The sequence below is a fragment of the Morone saxatilis genome, unplaced genomic scaffold (genome assembly GCF_004916995.1).
Source record: "Morone saxatilis isolate NCDOM2014 unplaced genomic scaffold, NCSU_SB_2.0 Contig20, whole genome shotgun sequence".
Taxonomy (NCBI): Eukaryota; Metazoa; Chordata; class Actinopteri; family Moronidae; genus Morone; species Morone saxatilis.
Genome location: NW_023339763.1, coordinates 7,068,326 through 7,086,896, shown reverse-complemented (window position 1 = coordinate 7,086,896; position 18,571 = coordinate 7,068,326). Strand labels below are relative to the sequence as shown.

Below are 18,571 nucleotides of genomic sequence, written 5' to 3'. Positions count from 1 at the left end.
GTTTCAGCTCTAGACTGCCGGGCACAAGAGAGACCAGCAGAGAATGAAGAGATCGGAAGGATATCGTACGAAAAAAGAGTAGATAGAGGAAAGGGACAGAAATGATGGGACTGGATGGATGGGATGGATGGACTGGAGAGATGGATGTTGCTCTTGTCCTTCTCTCTCTCTCCTTTCATGTCCTACCATTCGTAGTCATCCGATCGTGAATTAATTCCGTGTTTTACCCCAGCGGCTGGAGCGATCGCTCTGGATGTTGCAGTGCGCTCCCACCCTCCCAGCAGCCCAATTAGTCCATCAACAGAAAATGAATCAACAGATAATCCGTTATCGATTAATGGACAAATTCCACCAGTTCCAGCTTCCTTTCCGTTTTGAAATGTGAATATTTTGCTGGTTTTCTTTGTCTTCCATGATGATGAATTGAATACCTTTTGGGATTTTGAACTGTTTGTCAGACAAAACAAGCAATATGAAGACATCCCTCTTCCATCTCTCTTCTACATCTTCTATTCCCTTCATCGACTTTAATTTATGTGTGCCTTATTGGCAGGATAAGTACTTTTCATCAAAGCAAGAACTGATTCAGTTTGCAGCCTTGACAGTTGGGACATCAAGAACATTTGATTCAGAAATATATTAGTGAATCAATTGTACATATTAAAAAACCTCCACTGATGGGGGAGGCTGTTCTCTGCTTGGTCTGCAGAGGCCTTGAATCTGTAAAACCTTTTTTAAAGCTTTAAGGAAAAATTTTTATCAACTTTTTCACTCTAAAAACGATTGTTTAAGGTGAAACTTTTCTTTTGTGTATGTATGAATGTTCTGAAGGACTGTTGCAGAGTACAGAGACTGGCAATTTTGTGAAGAATGAATGAAAGATGGTTGAGAAAAAATGTGAGGCACAGGTCAAGAACTGTCAGTTCAATTTAAAAAATGAATCAAAACACTACAGTTATTGTCATTAATTCTGGTCTTCCAGTTTGAAGTTTTGTAAGGGGTCAAAGGTCGCCACTTTGGGTACTTTGCATTAAGACTTCTGAGTCAACCCTTTAAGTGTTCTGTGTCAGGCTGCAGTGTGGACACTGGTCATCACTGATGATAAATAACGGTTCTCAGAAGTTTTTGTTGCAATCACCCTAATCTTTGGTGAAGGATGGTTTTTAAAACGGTCCTGAGTTGGACCGCTGTGAGAGACGATTAAAGGAATTAACTAATTGGATGGCGGCCTTAGGGCTCTGGTTTCCCTGATGTCAGCTGATGACTCGCCTCTTCCAGACAATGTGTCTGTTGGTTTGTGTCTTCGGACTGGGTTTAGGTTTGATGTTCCTGGTTTTTCCTCCTCCTTTCCCCCTAAATTGTCTTGTAGTGTTGATGAATTTTGAAGAGAAATGATAAGTAGAGCTGAAATGATTTGTAGATTAGCTGATGGACAGAAAAATAATTGGCAACTGCTTTGATTATCAGTCGTTTTAGTAATTTTCCAAGTAGAAATTTCAAACATTCTCAGATTTCTGCTTCTTAAACTTGAGGATTTGCTGCATTTCTTTGTTTTGTATCATTATATATGGACTACCGTAGGGTTTTGGACTATTTGTCAGACAGCACAAGACATCTGAAGATCACATTAGGCTCTAGGAAATTGTAATTTTTTCAGAGCTTTATTACTCCCTTCAGCCGAAGACAACACAAATATAAATTCTTCCCAGTTATGGCAGCCTCCCTGAAGTTGTGGAAACTGGAAGAAAATGTCACTGATCTGGGTGAGACTGAAAATAAATAGATAAGAGCTTTGGACACTTTGAATATACAGGCTCATTATGTTTTGTTTCATTAAATATTGTCCTACAAAGGCACTGCAATGATTCATTTATTAGTGGTTTTGGATGACTTGTCAAATAAAACAAGCTATGATGATAAAATTATGGTAGCCATTTTTCAAAAAATCAATGAATCGAGACAATAATCAGCAGAATATAGAATTTTTCCGTATTAAAGATCAGCCTCAGCCGTGTCATTGACACAAGTGAAGCAGGGTAATCTAATGAAGATGGTTTTCACAGTCATTTGATTCCACAACTGTTACAAGCCGTTAACCTCCATGAGCCTAAGTGTTGAAGAGGGACCGGACAATGACTTTGTTGTAGTTTCTCAACACAGCTGTACGACACACAGAGTGAGAGGTCAACACGCTGATTAAAGTTTACGCCACAGTGGCTTACACGCATTGGCTTTCCAGCATCCTTGAAAACAGCGTGGAAATTCACTGACCTTATGACCCGCTTTAGTGTCAGGACTTCCAAGGTTTTTTCCACTGGATGTGCCAATTTAACAATTTCTATTTTTGTGTTTCTTTTAGAAGTGATGCAGCATGTAAAGAATTGGAAATTACAGTTACAGTTTGTGTCAGTGTTTTAGTTTTTTCTTTAAAAAGTTACGTAAATTATAAAAATAAAAGCATGTTTTTGCAAAAATAGAGTGTGTGTGTTTGCAAAAAAAAGAAAAAAAAAAGGCATATCCAAAAAATATTCCTGTTTGGGTTTGGGGATGTTAAGGCCATTCAGCGTACTGTGCCCCCCGGGTATTTCTTTTGCATGGCCTTCAATGCTCCCATAACACACAAACGCCCAGGGATGAGATTATTTTGATACAAACATCAAAGCGGGAGATCAGACAGAAAGCACCGTGCACGTGAAGTGAACCGGTGGCCCAGAGGGCAGAAAGCATGTAAGCTGATTGCGTTGTCTGCTTCCCCAAAACTTGACTCAACAACAGTTGGCATACATGTAGAGTCATCCATGTACGACCGCCTCGTCAACGCCCCGATCGCCACAAACACACAAAAAACATAAGAGTCCCTTGCACTGGTCGAGATACACATAAATATGGTACAGTGTACTCAGAAAGCGGTATGATCATATGTACTGTTACAGAATACATACATTGACTGATATGTGTTTTTCATGCTTAATAGATAAAAAAATGTATGCATAGATTTTGGGAGCAATATGCCCGTGTGCAGGCATCTTTCTTTGAACTGGTTTGGTTGCTTTGCCAGCGGACAGATTGTTGTGATTAGCATACACCAACAGCCTAAAACCCACAGATATTCTATATAAATGATATAAACCCCAGAAATGTTGCAAAATCTGCTCAATTTAGAACCTGGAACCAGCAAATATTTTTGCATTCTTCCTTGATAAAATTAATGAATCAACCACTCAGTTATCCGTTATAGTTGAATCTTTTGTTTATCTACTAACTGATTAATTGAATAATCGTTTCAGTTTTAATTTGTTGTAATTTGTAGCATTGTGGGACAGCTGTGTTCATAATTTTGTCACAGCTTGGAATTGGCACACAGCACAGCTACTGTGTGTTGTACACGTCTCTTTCATCATGACCTGTGTCTTTTATTGTGGTATCCAGTGGCCATATTTGAGTAATAAATAGATACTGGCACACAGGAAATGCGTCACTGCTGGGGTTTTTTTTATGTGTGGCGGCATTTCCCATTTAGGCACATGGTCTGGTATTTAGGCTGAGCCGGTGAGTGAAAGCTGTCTTCGGCAGCCGCACGGGAAAGGTTTCGCAATGAGTGAGCGATAGACACACTCAGTCATCTGAGCAGAGGACGAGACCACATAACCTACAGACGGGATCCAATCGCACTCTTTAAGAAGAAGAAAAAGAAAAAAAACCCAAACGCTCTGAGGCCCCGGCGTTTCTGTCCCTCATACAGTACAGTAGGAGGATTCACCAAAAGGTCACTCATGATTGGGTAAAACTTTCACCCCAAACCGCAGCCACCAGATAAATCAGGTCGGATAAACACAGTTGTGGAAGTTTGACATTTCACACTGGAAACAATCCCAACCGGAGAATAAATGCAAAACATAGACGCCTTTTTCACCACGACGAGCCCTATGTGCCTTTTTGACAATGCCGTTATCAAACCGCTAGATATTTTTTTGCTTCTGCTAACCGGCTCCCACAAGACGGACAAATATGGCTGTGGCCTGAAGTAGTCGTAGTATCTATTGTTTGTGTAAACCAAAGCCTGGAGGAAGTGTATCTCAAAGAGGATTTATGTCTTCTGTGGTTGCCTCATTTCCTCCCGTCTCCCTGTGTCAATATTTTTGTTGCAGATGATTGCCCAAATGTCACAAACAAGTTGTTAATTGTGGAACTTTCTGATAGAAATAAACAAGTACACCATTAATTAGCTCTCTTTAGTACCAATCATTAGAGGTCATTTCTCCAGAGTGAAAGCGTCACCGCAGTCTGGAAGAGAAAGTTGCCTGCTTGTCTGTCTCCGTCCACTCATTAAGAGAGTGATAACTCATCTCGAAATGCCATAGCGCTGGCTGGATTTGATTCTGCACGCAGGCGCATCCATGGTCCCCCTGGAGCCAGCTGTGTGTCGCCTCTCTTAAAGAGCTCGGAGGTTTTCCCCCTACATCGAGCCTGAGCTGTGATGTCAGATCAAGTGTAAAAAGTGAATCTCCCTGCACTATTTCCTGTCTCTTTTCTCTCTCTATCGCAAGTCTGGTCAATACACATGTATAACAGCTCCTACTAATACCATCGCTGCATCTGCTGCCAGTGCTGCAACTCTATTGTTATTATGTGCACCACTTAAAAACAGTATTATCGTATGCATACATTACAGACAACCTGTGCAATAATAATAGCATCTCTTACAATTATGGGACGGCTGTGGCTCCAGTAGAGCGGGTCATCCACATGTCAAAGTGTCCTTCAGTGAACCCTGAATTGTTTCTGATGCTGTGTATCAGTGTGTGAATGTGAGTGAATGGATTAGTTTCTGTTTGTTTTGAGTGTTTGCCATCACTGTATGAATGTGTGAATGGGTATGGACTTTGGCATGTAGTGTGAAAGCACTTTGAGTGTTTGGAAGGCTAGAAAGGCGCTATGCAAGTACAGTAGATTTACCATTTACAATTCTGATGCTACGTAAACATCAATACAAGTGATAGTAGTAACTGTTTATTTAGATTTAGTCTTCTTCATGCTGCCAGGAACAAAATGTTGGTGGTGAAATGCTGAATTCACTATTAGTCTGTTTATTATTGAATAAATTGATTCTAAAACATAGTTCTGCTTATAAAATATCTGCCAAGTGGAGATGTAAACTTCCCTGAGATTGCTGAAACCTTTACATTCCCCCGAAAAACACACAGCACGTGACCTCGGTATCCTGGCTGGTAAAACTAGTACAAACAGAAGTGGTTAAATAATCCTAAAGGTGTAAATTTACTCTTTGCTGTGGCATCTTTCCTGACCCACATTTGGAAATTTCTGTCCTTTTTTTCTCTCCTGGCAGAAAAAAAAACTAATGTTGCTGAGTAGAAACTGGAATAATTGTTGTGTGTGTGAACATTATATTTGGGTGTATTATGCATAGTTATATGTACACACACACACACACACACACACAAAGCGTTTCTGTCTGTTAGTTGCAAACAGTGGTTACTGATTCATCGTGGCCTCGGCCCAGATGTTCCAGTGGTGTGTGGCAGCAGTGGACGATGGTGTGTGTGTGTTTGTGTGTGTATTTGCATGCACAGCACTGGGCGTGTCCTTGCATACATGCATTCATGCATGCATATGAGTATTTGTGTGTGTCTGTGTGTCTGTGTGTAATTGGGGAGTGGGCGGGCTTGTTGGGGGGGTGTTTGGCCCTTTTTTAAACATAGCTGCGTTGTTATGGTTGCCTGGGCTTTGATGTTGCCCAAACCTCCAACTAAGAGGCTCTCATTTTGGGCTCCTGACTCTTGAGAAGGCAATGACTTCCAGATTGGGAGACCTACTCACTACTCAAGACGGACTGCTGGGGTGGGGACGTGCTGTGGGGGGTCATGATGGGCAGAGCAGGTCACCCTGGTGGTACTGGGGGCACTGGTGGATGTGTTAATGTAATCTGACACAGGGTTTGCATTCTGCGTCCCATGTGTTTGGTTTAAATACAGTTAGGAAAAGATAATAGTTTTGGTTAAATATCGATCTGTCATTTATTGCCTTGTGCTTTTTCTATATTTTATCAAGACCACAGTCTTTCCCTAAACTTAACCGAGTGCTTTGAGTTGCCTGAACATAACATAAACACGTTTCCTATATGAGCATTTTGTATTGGCAGTGAACAGTCTGCAGATGCATTCAATAGAAATGTTTCCTCAGTACATCAGTATAAGAATGTGATCCAAGCAGCATTGCATGTCTTACAAAATGTATATACTAATGCAACTTAGTTGTTTATGAATGTAATGTTTAGAAGTCAGGGTTGAAGTTTTAGACTGTCGTGATGTTACAAATTACAGTCTCTGAGTGATACTGTGTTTTTAAAGGGAACTTCCAAGGTACATCAGTGTAAGAGAAATCATAAAGGTACTTTAGTTGAAGAAGTACATTGTGAGACTTGTTCCATGTCAGTGTATTCTGAAGTAAATGTGCTGAAACATTTTAAAAGTGAAAGTAAAATCATTATTTATGAATGCAGTTCATATTAATGACATAATGCTGCTTTCGACCAAGGCTAAATAAAATCGTACTGTATTTTTTTACTGTCTCGTATAAAGTGCAGAAGCTGCCTGGCAAATAATCTAACAATCATCCTCAGAAAGACGGAAACATTTTCTTTTCAGAATTAAATTAATCATATCATTTTCTTAGTCATACAGGACAGTTTCAGAATTGATCTGTACCCAATCTCTCGCTGTTCTGGTGTTTTCCACAACTCTGCCTTTTCATGGCACACACGCATTGACCTGCCTCCTGGGAGAGTCAATAAAATCAGATCAGGTTGAATCGAATACCAACCTAATCTAATATCAGTGTGATTTAGGCCATGTTTCCATCAAATGCTCTGTGAGATTCTCAGGTCTTCTGTGTGAGGAGTTGCCACCTTATATTTCCCTTCTTGCTCACATTTTTTTCTTTCTCTTTCTGCATATCTTGGCTTTTGTTTCACTCATTCTCTCTTTTGCACTTTCTCTCTGCATGCAGGTGTGGGGAATTTTACCGCGCTTTTAAACTCAGAGGGTTTTTTTTCCCCCTCCTGTTCACCCACAAACACCCATGTGTATTTACTGTCTGTCTGTCTGTCTGTCTGTCTGTCTGTCTGTGTGGTTATTCAACATTCAAGCAGCTGACCATGTCCTCTGACCTCCCAGATGAAGCGGTATTGTATTTAGAGCAGTGCATTTGTGTCTTTTTTGAAGGACACGGAAGAGGCATCAAAAAAGAATTCTGCCTACAACTACCGTGACATTCGACATGCACTACTTTGATAAAGAAAAGAAAGTACATTGTGTGAAATAATCATTGATGAAATAGGTTCTCTCCGCTGAATAGCTTCTGAAATCCATGTTGTGCTTTAGTGGAGTGATGGCTCTCCACGCTGCATTGACTGTCAGGCTTTGGAAGACAGCTACAACTTACAAAATCTCCACTTTGTTGGTACATGTTTTAGTTTTACTTAGTATTTCACACTGTACACTGCATCACTCTGTGGGTTTAGCAGGGCTGGTGTCAGGCGCTCAGTGTGGCTGCAAAGAAACCGAACAGGTGCTTATTAGAAAACCTCTCAAGAGAATTAAAACTGTCAAAGCGAAAAAGGATACTTCATTTCAATAGAATTTTGTCTGAGTTGGTGTTTTATTTCACTTTCATTTCAGATGATCCAGGAAAAAAAATGTCAGAAACTGGAAACCTTTTATGGTGACAAACACTTTACCAAATTGTAAAGGGGGTACTCTTATTAATAATCATTATGTCTAGAATTGTAGTTTTCATATTCATTTTGAGTTTAATGCTCAAAAATAGTGGAATTACGAGTATGAAGAATTTCAATAACCTCAAAACAAAGATAATGTCATCCTCCAAACAGATAATATTTTTACAAAAAAGTCTTATTTGTGGCTCATAAATTCAGAATATTTTCAAAGTTGCATCGTATCCAAAGCAATTATTTCTTAAAGGAGCCACCAATTTCTTATTCCTCAAACGGCCACATTGGTTGAAATAGTTCATTCACAGATCACAGAACTAAAACAGGATTTATAAATGGTTGTTTTCATTTGTCTTTGACAGACGGTTTATTAAGTGCAATCTCTATTCATTTGATGACAAAACATGACGCCGTCCTGCTCAGATCTCTTTGTGACAAAGCTCTTTCCTGCAAAGCAGTTTGATTGCAGTCACTTGAAAGGGTTGCAGAGAGCAAGGTGAATCCACCATTAATTCCCAGCGAGTGCCCCCCCCCCTTTATTTATTTATCTATTTACGCCACACCAGGGCAAGGATGACTGTGAAAGAAAGAGAGTGAATGAGTGTTTTGAATGTGCAATCTCCGTGAAATTTGAGATTAAAGACATTAGACTCAAAAGCACTCTGGAGGGGGGGGAACAAAAGAGAGGACGCTTTAATTTCCGCTTCAAATATAAAAAGAGACGTATCTACTTAGTGTGTCATCTGAAAACTAAAGAATACATTAGAGGTGTTTTATCAGCATAAGGTCCTCTGAATTAAGGCGCGCACGTGTGTGTGTGCACTCATAAGCATGCTACTGCGTTTCTTCGCTGGTGTATGTGAAATGCATACGTTTAAGTGTGTGGGTGTGTGTGTGTGTCAGGGTCAAGGTGGAGGGCCGTCATTACAAACAAGTGATGTCTGAGATCCCATTAACTCTTGTATTCAGCAGCAGATTTCTGTTCAAATAGAGTGAAGATAAAAGGCAGCAACAATATGCTGATAAATCAAAGGCCTTTCAAGTGAAATTAGACTACAGAGAGACTGAGGGCTACATTTACGATTTCGTGACGCACATAAAGAGGTGTTGATATCTAATTGGAATTTTTAAAGTAATCATGTCTTTGAAGTAATTACATCTTTGATGTAATCAACAAACAGGAGATTCATTATTCAGTGCTGCTGCAGTTGCTGTTTGGCAGTGGGTTTCTTCATGTGTATGGCTACTTACATGATTAATGTAGGTACAGTGATGCACAGTAAACTGTGACCCTTCAAATGTAGCTTGTATTGTCCGTGAAGAGGATTTAAATGAGGCTATCTCACTCAAATTGCACAGCACTGAAACATCACGTTTGCAGCAATAACTTAAATGTGTTGCATCTTTAAGCACTAAATCAAAAATAACAGGATGATACACTGGCCAGTTAATGCTGGTCATTGAAAACAGAATTCACATCACGATTTAAGACGAGATGCGGTGAGAAAACATGACTACAGTACCATACAACACATCCTCCTGTTTCGTAGCATCAGTGCATGTCGATTCTTTAGAAAAGCTCACATCACATTCGCTTAGTGGCACATCCTTGCTGCCGTACCTTGACTGCTTTTTGTATCAAATGCTACAGGACATGAGCAGTCCAAAACAATCCAGATTTGTGGATTGTTAACACTGGACACAGAGAAAGAGAGCTCCACCAATTTCCAGGTGGGCATACCTGGCCAGTTGTTGCAGAAAGTGGGTGACAATCATATTGTTCTTTTTAGAACCTTAGAAATTGCTGGAATTATATTTTCACCACACTTCTGAAAGAGCTCATATTTTCTGATAAAGAAATAAATACAGCAAGGTTCAGTCGGTCACAGTTTAAAACCCTGTATTTACTATTGATTTGTACTATGAATCTATTCCTTGAGGATTTATGTCAGTCTGCAAGGGTGGGTAACTCTACTCCTGTAAATTAAAGGGTGAGTGAACTTTTTCCTCTATTGCATCTATGTGTGTTTCTATGTGTGTGTGCGTGCACCTGAACATGTGTGTAACTCTTCTGTCTTTTTATACCAAGCTGCGTGTTTCCGTTTCAAAGATGCTGTAAGTGTTATACAATCTTCTGCGAGTGTGTGTGTCCCACACAAGCATGTGCACACTTGTCTGTCTCAGTTAAGGTAATTATGTGTAAGTTGTGTGAGTGTATGTGTGTGGTGGGGTGAGGATGGGGGGATTTTTTTTAAATACAGAGGGGTTGATAATTATGGGTTAAATGAGTGCTCTCAGTCAGCCTCCCTGAGTGTGTGTAAAAAAAGGAAGGCGCAGCTAAAGCCACTTCAAGGCCGGCTAATTACCCCGAGGAAGAGAGGAAACATAAATGGACTATTTTGCGGCTATAATGTTACAGCAAAATGGCTACATCAACCTCAGCACGTGAAACGGAGCCACAGCTACTTTTGAAGGCTTGCAGCGGCCCTGCACAGATGTGTGTGTGTGTCTGTGTTTGCATCCATATGTGCAGAATCTGTCGAGAAGCAGAATATGTGTGCGCATGTGTCTGTACATACGCTGTAGGTGAGTGTGATTTGTGTGCAATAATTCACACTCTTTTTTTCCGTTTCATTGTCTTTCTGAGTCAGTGCAAAGTGTGTGAAGATTTGTTTAGATATTTGTTGACATTTGTTGGCTGATTCTTTACATTCAAGGTTCAGACTGATTTCTGTTGTTTAAACCTCTTCACACATGCATTCTGAGGGCACTCAATGCTGATGCTGCTTACCCACTTTTGGGATTTTCCCTGCAAAATGTCATTGCTACTGCTGAAATTGTAGAATGTTTTTCTGTTCCCACGACCAAGCAATGTAACTCCGTATGTAAAGCAGAAATGAGTGAAAAAACCTGATTTTGGTTGGCGACAAAAGACATATGAAAGCTGAAATGCTCTGAAGGCAGCAGAGTCATTTAGAGACAGACACAAAGGTAACTGTCGCACTGACGTGTGTCTGTGGGGTCGGGGGTGAGTTTGATTTGTTGGTCATTTTAGAAATGAAGTGATGAGCTCGAGAAAAGTCAGCCATGTTTTCACAGTAGCTGTCACATGGTTACACTCTTGAAAAATTGTTAAAATTAACACGAAACAGCATTTTAAAGGAATGCTAAACACAATTACAGATGTAAGGCAGCTTTTTATGGCTGCACATTCACATTAAAAACCGGATGTTCTGTGCATCATTTCCAACTATTTTCTCTGTACACCCACCCTGACATATTCCACTATCAAATTTAGAATATAAGTCTGATTAAACAATGGATGCAGCATAACTGCATTGGTACCATTGGACCAAATTTACATTTTTGTTAAAGTTCCAATACATCCGACTTCGTCCTGAATAATATAGAAATGCAGGATGGCTTGCGTCAGCCAAAGTCCAGTGCTCAAGCGAATTACAAGTTAATTTTAATATATATTTCTGTTTGTACCATGCTCAGATGCTTTTTTTTTAAGCCTTGCAATACAAATTCTGCAATCTTTCTTTTTTCATACAGCCATCTCCCAAGTAGTAAATAACGGAATCTTTCCCATTGCTAACTTCTATACCACATGACATCATCTTAAACCCTACTTAGCATATTGTTTAATGAAGTGTTACCATGACAACGTGTCTGTTGTTCTCATCCTGTAAAGCGACCAACCGGGCCTTTCTGTCAGAATCTTTCCTTAACCCACAAGACTCATCCTCCATCTCTGAGTGCTTCTCTCCGGTTATTAGAAATGCAGGCCACCTTATCTAAACCTCACCACCACCTCCACCTCCCTGCTCCCACACTACCTCCTCCCCCTGCGCCTCCTCCCCCACCCTCAAACCTCCCACCCTTCGGCTCTCCGGTACAGAAGCTGTGCGTTTTGTTTTCATGTGTCTCAACATTAAAAGCGGTTCAGCAGTTTGATCTTAGCAGCCGTGGAGCATACACATGAGGGTCCATTTGTGTGTGTGTGTGTGTGTGTGTGTGTGTGCTTGGCCAGTGAGAGAGAGTTGAAGATGTTGATGGATAGGGAAGGAGGTGTTGAAAGTGTCTGTGAGTGTGTGTTAATGTGGAGTGTAGCGTGTGGAAGCTCTGACTTTAAGTGATAAGGTATTCACTTTGTAACTCAGCAGGAGGCCCAGCAAGTAGCACCAGATCTGCCCCCTCTGTAGTGCTGATGTAACACACTTCACACTCAGACACTCATGCAAATGGTCCTATACAGACAAACACACACACACGCGCACACATAAACACACACAGGCTCGTCCATCTCAGTGTACAAAATAAAATAACCTAAAACTTTTCTCAGAAATATTCATATACATAAAAATCAGCATCTCTGCCAAGCTTTCAAAGGCTTAATACGGCTTGGACGCACACGCATACACACACTCTCTCTCACACACACACACACACACACACACAAATATATCCATCTATGCATATCCACCCACCCACTCACACTCGTTCAGAAAGACGCATATTTATACTTGCCTCCCACAGAAACAATTACAGTGCCCAGTCCACACACACACCCACACCCACCTAGACACACACAGCCTGGTTCAAACATTGCAGTGTAACTCTGTCCAAGGCTGCCTGGTTAGCCGCCTCCAACGTTGCAAACCGCTGTGACATATCGTATGTCAGCCAGCATGCTGTGAGAATTAGCAATAACTGGATTTCACGTAAGTTATTGAAAGCCATTTGTAAACAGAAACATGAAAGCAAACAAGCTTGCACGCAGCCTCACTTGATCATCAAAGGCTTATCGATCAAATGGGCCTCGTCCTCCTCCTCCTCCCTGCTCCACTGAAAACCAATGGGAGCAAAGTACAGCCCATCTGTTTGTTCCAAACCATGTATATAGCTTTAATTCTTGTGCGCGTGTGTGTGTGTATGTGTTCAGCTGGATTTTTGTATCAGCGAGCAAATGCAAATGTCCCCACCAGGGTAGTTAAACGCAGAAAATACTCTGCTTAGAATGGCATTAGCATCTTTGTGTGTTTGTGTTAGTCTTGCATCTTGAAGAGAAGAGATGGACTTTTTAAATAATTTAATGGCTGTGTCTGGTTGAAAGCAACATCATCTTTGAGCCAATGAAAGAAAGGGAAACACTGTGATGTCCTTTGATCACGTTCAGCAGTCTTTGGCTGATGAATGACTTGTCATGGATCTTAAAATACAGTTGACAAACATCATTAGTAATTACAATAATACAAATTGAATATTAAATCGGCATCTTTCCTCACTCCATCTTAGCCTTTCTTACCCTCAGATGTGCATAAACTGCAGGTTATGAACTTTCTTTTTTTTTTTAAATGCAAAAATGTGAAATTATCTGTTATCTTAATGGTATCCGCCATGAGAATCGTGTAACTATCGGTCGTATCAGCTGAAATCAAATCTATATATAGTGCATCCCTGATCATATATCTTGTATCCTTCCATCTTCACAAATGGACACAATTTTTGAATCAGCCCTGCATCCTGGATTATCTCAACCTGGGTCTTAGTATCTATAATTTAAATATTAATATTTCATTACTATTTCTGCCCCTTACTAACATTTCACTCAACACTTAAATTGCTAAAACAGAAATGGGTCTCTCTGAAGGAGTTGAAATTGTTGCTGAAGCTTCATTAAATCATGAAGAGGTGCTTCCTGGTTCAAATTTGACTCCCCGTTTTTATGGTAGCTGCTGCGCTTACAGGTTCACACTTCGATACAGTATTGTATTGAGTGGCTGTGAAAAAAAGAAAGGTACAGAGAAAGCTGCTACATTTCAAATGCGTCAGTGTTAAAATAACTTTCTCATAATATGGTTGACATGTTTGAAACCAGCCTGATTGCTTGTGTTTGTAAACTCCCCCTCGAAGAGAGGCCCATGCAACCCCACAGCTCGAGCATCCAGCCGGTGTGAAAAATGTAAGAAATCATATTAAATCATTTTTATCTAAATTCATTTTGCATTGTTATGTCTCATCAACAGTCCAACAAAGTGTCGGTGGTCCAGCAGTCTCACGGGATGCACCCGCTGACGTCCCTCCTGCCCTACAGCAACGAGCATTTCAGCCCGAGTCCTCCACACCTGCCCACAGACATGAGCCAGAAGACAGGTGAGAACACACACACACACACACACACAAAAGATTCACAGCCGCTTATACTGACTTGCACACATTTGTGGGGTCTCTCTCACAGACTCTCATATATATATGTATATATCTGCGTCTCATATATATATATACACACACACACACACGGGTAAACAAAGACATACTCCCGACATCTCCCGTCATCCATTTGTGCTGTCACCAAGTCATTCATCACATTAACACTAATGCAGCACACACAAACACACACACACACAAATATTGTCTACTGCTACCGCCTCAGGGACCACGATTGAAAAAAATAAAAAATTGCATTGTTACAAAGCCACAAATCTAAAAATAATCTTTCACATCATTTGGGGAGTACATGTTTATCTTTATTTCTGCAGTGTGGGGATTTATGTCATCAGGGCACACAGACTAAAGTGTATAAATACAACCCTCAGTTGCCTCAGACCGGACACCAAATATTTACCTCCAATAAAATTTAAACAAGCACTGATAGTATTCATATTGGTTCATGCTGCCAGTCATTCCAAACTGGTTTGATGTTTTCTAAGAATGACAAATGCTTTCTGAAACACACACACACATACATAATTTCTCACAGGCTATGACAAAGTCAGCCTGACAATAAGCAGGTCATTTGACCTATCCAAGAAGAAGATCTAAAACATGAGAATCTGTCTAGCCAGGCATCTTGCCATAGTGGTTTGGACCAATCAGTGTCCTATGACAGCTACAGCTTCAGCTACGGACGTGGTTTAACGCTAAATGTATGTTATAATGTGCTCAAAAACAATGGCGGCTGCTAAAGAGGTTAGCATAGATGCTGCTAGCATAAGTTATATCAGACCTTGAGAGTATTTCTTCATTGAAAGAAGAGCATGGCAAAGAAAGAATGGCACTGAAGGCTGTTCTAGATGTTATCGCTCTTCTCCTGACTGTCTTAGGTAAGAGTTTGACTACTTTGGTTGGTTGATCTGACTGGTTGAAGTTAGCCATTGATAGAGGGTAAGAGGGTTCATCTAATCACCAGCCAACTATTTTTTTAAAGTACCTGCCCTTTTCCCAACAGTTTCTAAGGGTGCATCAGGTTAGAGACTTAGATTGACCCCAAATTAGAATCGTTTCTCACTTGGTCCATGCTACACCCTTCGACCAAGTTTCATGATAATTTCAGTAGACCTGCAAACAAACATAACTTCTTTGACCAGGGTAATAAGCAGCGCCATGTATGTACCAGAAGGACAAATTCTTTGTACAGTTTGTACATCGAAAGGAAACAAACAAAAATAACATCTCTCTTATCCTTTAATGGATCCTTTTGCCTTGAGTTACAGGATCTTTTCAAGCTTCCTGTTGTGGTATTGGACAAAACCTGAAGCCTGTATAGTATAATAGTTCAAAGCCACTGATAGAGGGCTACTTGCAAGGTCTTACTCATGATAAAACATTGTTGATGGTCAATGTGCAGCCATTAGTATCTGGATAAACCTTCTATTCCTTACCACTGTGATTTTACCTGGAGATACCAACTGCTTAATGCCTCCTACTTCTCTGCAACTTTTATGGAAAATATTCGAGGACTGAGGAATGCTTGGTGAACTGCAGGCTGGTCTCTCATTGGTGTCAAAGGAAACACTTCAGCCCGGAACTGAAAATGCACCCACATGTCAGGGGTATATGAATAGTTTAAAAGATGGTGGTGGCACGTCCACACTGCCTATGCAGCTCTGAGCTGCTGGGAGGGCTGAGAACCGGTTGTTAAGAGTTCCAAAAAGGGCATGAAATGACCATAAAATTACTTCAAACACATAATGTTCCACATTGGTTGCACTGCGGGTCCACTTACAATGCACCGGCTGCTGTTCAGCTATCTGATGGAGCACCCTGTTGTCTATAAGTGCTGCTCTTAGCTCCCTGTGTGAGCACAAAAGATAAATACAAATGGTGGTATATTTAAGTCATTTTAGCCAGAAGTTAAACAATGAGAATGTCGTCGAGAGTGTCATATCCACACATGTGACATTATATTTGACCTATTGAATTGTTTTAAACATGCTCTCACTATTAAACTATATATGATTCTTTGAGTGGAATCTAGGACTGTACCAAAACACACCAGTAGTGTTTTACACACATCAAAACAGCTGTGCCTATTGTTTTCACACACACACACACACACACACACACACACACAGACAAGCCATAGACCCTTGCACTAGGTTGAACCAGTGTGTAAATTCTCTCTTAAGTTGGGGTGTGAAGTGGACACTACAGGCTTAGTAACTACTAGTTAGTTTGTAACTAAATCAGCTCTTAAAATGGATTGCACCCCAATTACTTAGTTTAGACTTAAAATCACAACTAAGGCAAGTGGCCAATCAACAATCAAAGATAGAGTTCCAACATTATGGTCACCATCCACATTAGCTTTCCGGCTGGCATGAGTGAAATATCATATCAATATATGTTGTTTCTACTCGATAACAGTGTTGCTAAATGGCTGCATTTAATTAAAAAAAATTCTGTGTTTACCATCAGTCAGTTTTAGTAATGCATAAATCACATCTTTGTAAAAAATTACATTACAACTAGGCTCACAGCTGCGAGCACAGGCTGCTGGTGAAGGCAGGGCGGTATAGGAAGTGTCCAGGTAACTCAGTTTTTTAGTGTAAATAATCTGTTTATACAGATGCAGCTGTCTAGAATTGCTGGCTGCCATGACAGGCCCTTGCTTATCTGAATGTATTGAATGGATATATCTGGGGTGGCAATTCCAATTGGCTGGTACTGTCAAAGGGCCATAACACTATTGTGTTTGCAAGTTTTTTTAACAATCTTCAAAATGTGGTTGTCTTTTCAACGTGGACAACCTGTAGTATATCTAAGTACAGGAAAGGAGGAAGTTGACTGAGGTTGTGCCTGGATAACAAGTGCCAAGTTGGCCGAAGTAACATCAAAAAAGATTATAACTGTATGGGACTCAATTTTTATAGAAGAAATTTGTGCATTTTGATCTGCTGTGATGGTATTATATTTAAATGAAACTGAAAGTGTGATATAATGAGATTTTATTACAGGCTGCCAGGCAACTAACCTGTAAGATTAAAAAGGGTGTGTGGACATTCAATATCCTCTGTATGGTACAAATGGGAAATAATGCTGTAGACAGTCACACAAACAGATAAACAGATAAAATAGGACAGTCAGAAGTAGGCTCAGAGCAGATGGTATGCAGCAGGTCCAGTAGGTGCTGCTTCTTACTTTATTATTCGCACCAGCTGGAGGGCTGAGCAGCAAACTAGATCAGAAATGGCGTTGGCGTACAGTCTCTTGGTCATTGGGATCTTAACATTAGGTGTTTGGCTGTTTTTTGGCAGGAAATGTGGACATCAATTAGTTATGTCCATACATGACCTTCAGTTAATAAAAGGCTGCCAAGAACACAAACTTTTCTTAGATTAAATGTCGTATTTTTTTTGTCAAAGCAGTTCTACAGTATTGATATTTTCATTATGTTCTGCACATTTCAAGCACCCCCTGCGTATCCTTTGCTTTGTCACAGTTAATTATTTGGAAGTTCAGGAGGTAATTTGAGCTGACAGCTAAGTGAGAGCCATATTAATTCATTTTGGCAGATGAGCACCTGACTGCTTACCGAAAACAGACAGACAGATGCTTTTTCTCAAAGACAAATGAAAACAAAGTGCAAAAGCTCTTCTTGAATTTAATCAGATGCAAAGAGTGGGTGAGATTCCACTGATACACGAGGGTGTGATTATTTACTTCTATGTGAAATCATAAGTATGCTTTTCTCTGAAATGCTAAAATCATTCCACAAACTTGATATTTTTTCCTCACTCAAGAACTGTGTAAAAGTAATACTGAAATGAATGGAAATGGGTATAATTTTCATTTCTTTTAAAATTATTTTGCATACTGTTAAAAGGGCAGTTCAACACTGTAAAAATTAGTTGTGCCCATTAGTCATTTTAACTTCTAATTCATTGTCAGTATGACTACAAATTATTGAAATAGTTGTGATAACTCAGAATTTTGTGTTTATGTCTTCTCAACTAGCGAAAAGTTTTCAAACTAAGAAACATGATTCAATTGAAATTAAGAATGTCAGTCAAAAGGATGTACGGACAATCGCTGCTGTCATTGGCTGACGTAGGCACGTTCAAAAAAAACGTTTCTGCTGCCCGCCATTTTGTCTCTCTTTCACCACATCCAAATCTGTTCGGTAGTTTGGATTACCCTGCTGGAGTCTGAGGTAACTAAGATAGCTAGCTTTAAGTGATAGCTAAAAGTTTGGCACATAATTATTATATAATTATAATTTATATTATAATAAATGTTTAACCTTTTATTTGCATTAATCACCAGAAGCAACAGATGGCATTAATGTTGTTTTGAACAAAATTCTAGCTCAGCAAAACCTATATCAAAAGATATTAGAAAATAAAAGAGAGAGAAAACAATATTTTTCAAAGCCTTTTCTTGATATCTCTAATATCCCTTAAACTTCGTGCATGAGCTGTCTGCAGCTGAGGCCGAGCTGATTCTGTCCCGGCAGGTGAGCCGCTGCACAGAGACACTCTCCTTTCTCCTCAGGAACAAACTGCTGCCTGCTCCACAGTTTGTCATCAAGGTGAG

The 18,571-nt window shown here is 40.1% G+C and overlaps 1 protein-coding gene across 1 annotated transcript in view; it reads left to right on the top strand.

Annotated features, from left to right (window-relative positions):
- The window catches only part of LOC118331745 (transcription factor 7-like 2), a 51,695-nt gene that overhangs the window by 28,631 nt on the left and 4,493 nt on the right, over positions 1 to 18,571 (top strand). The window contains exons 4-5 of the mRNA XM_035666815.1: positions 13,783 to 13,981; positions 18,463 to 18,566. Of these exons, the coding sequence (XP_035522708.1) occupies positions 13,783 to 13,981; positions 18,463 to 18,566 (303 nt within the window). The remainder of the gene's footprint in view (positions 1 to 13,782; positions 13,982 to 18,462; positions 18,567 to 18,571) is intronic.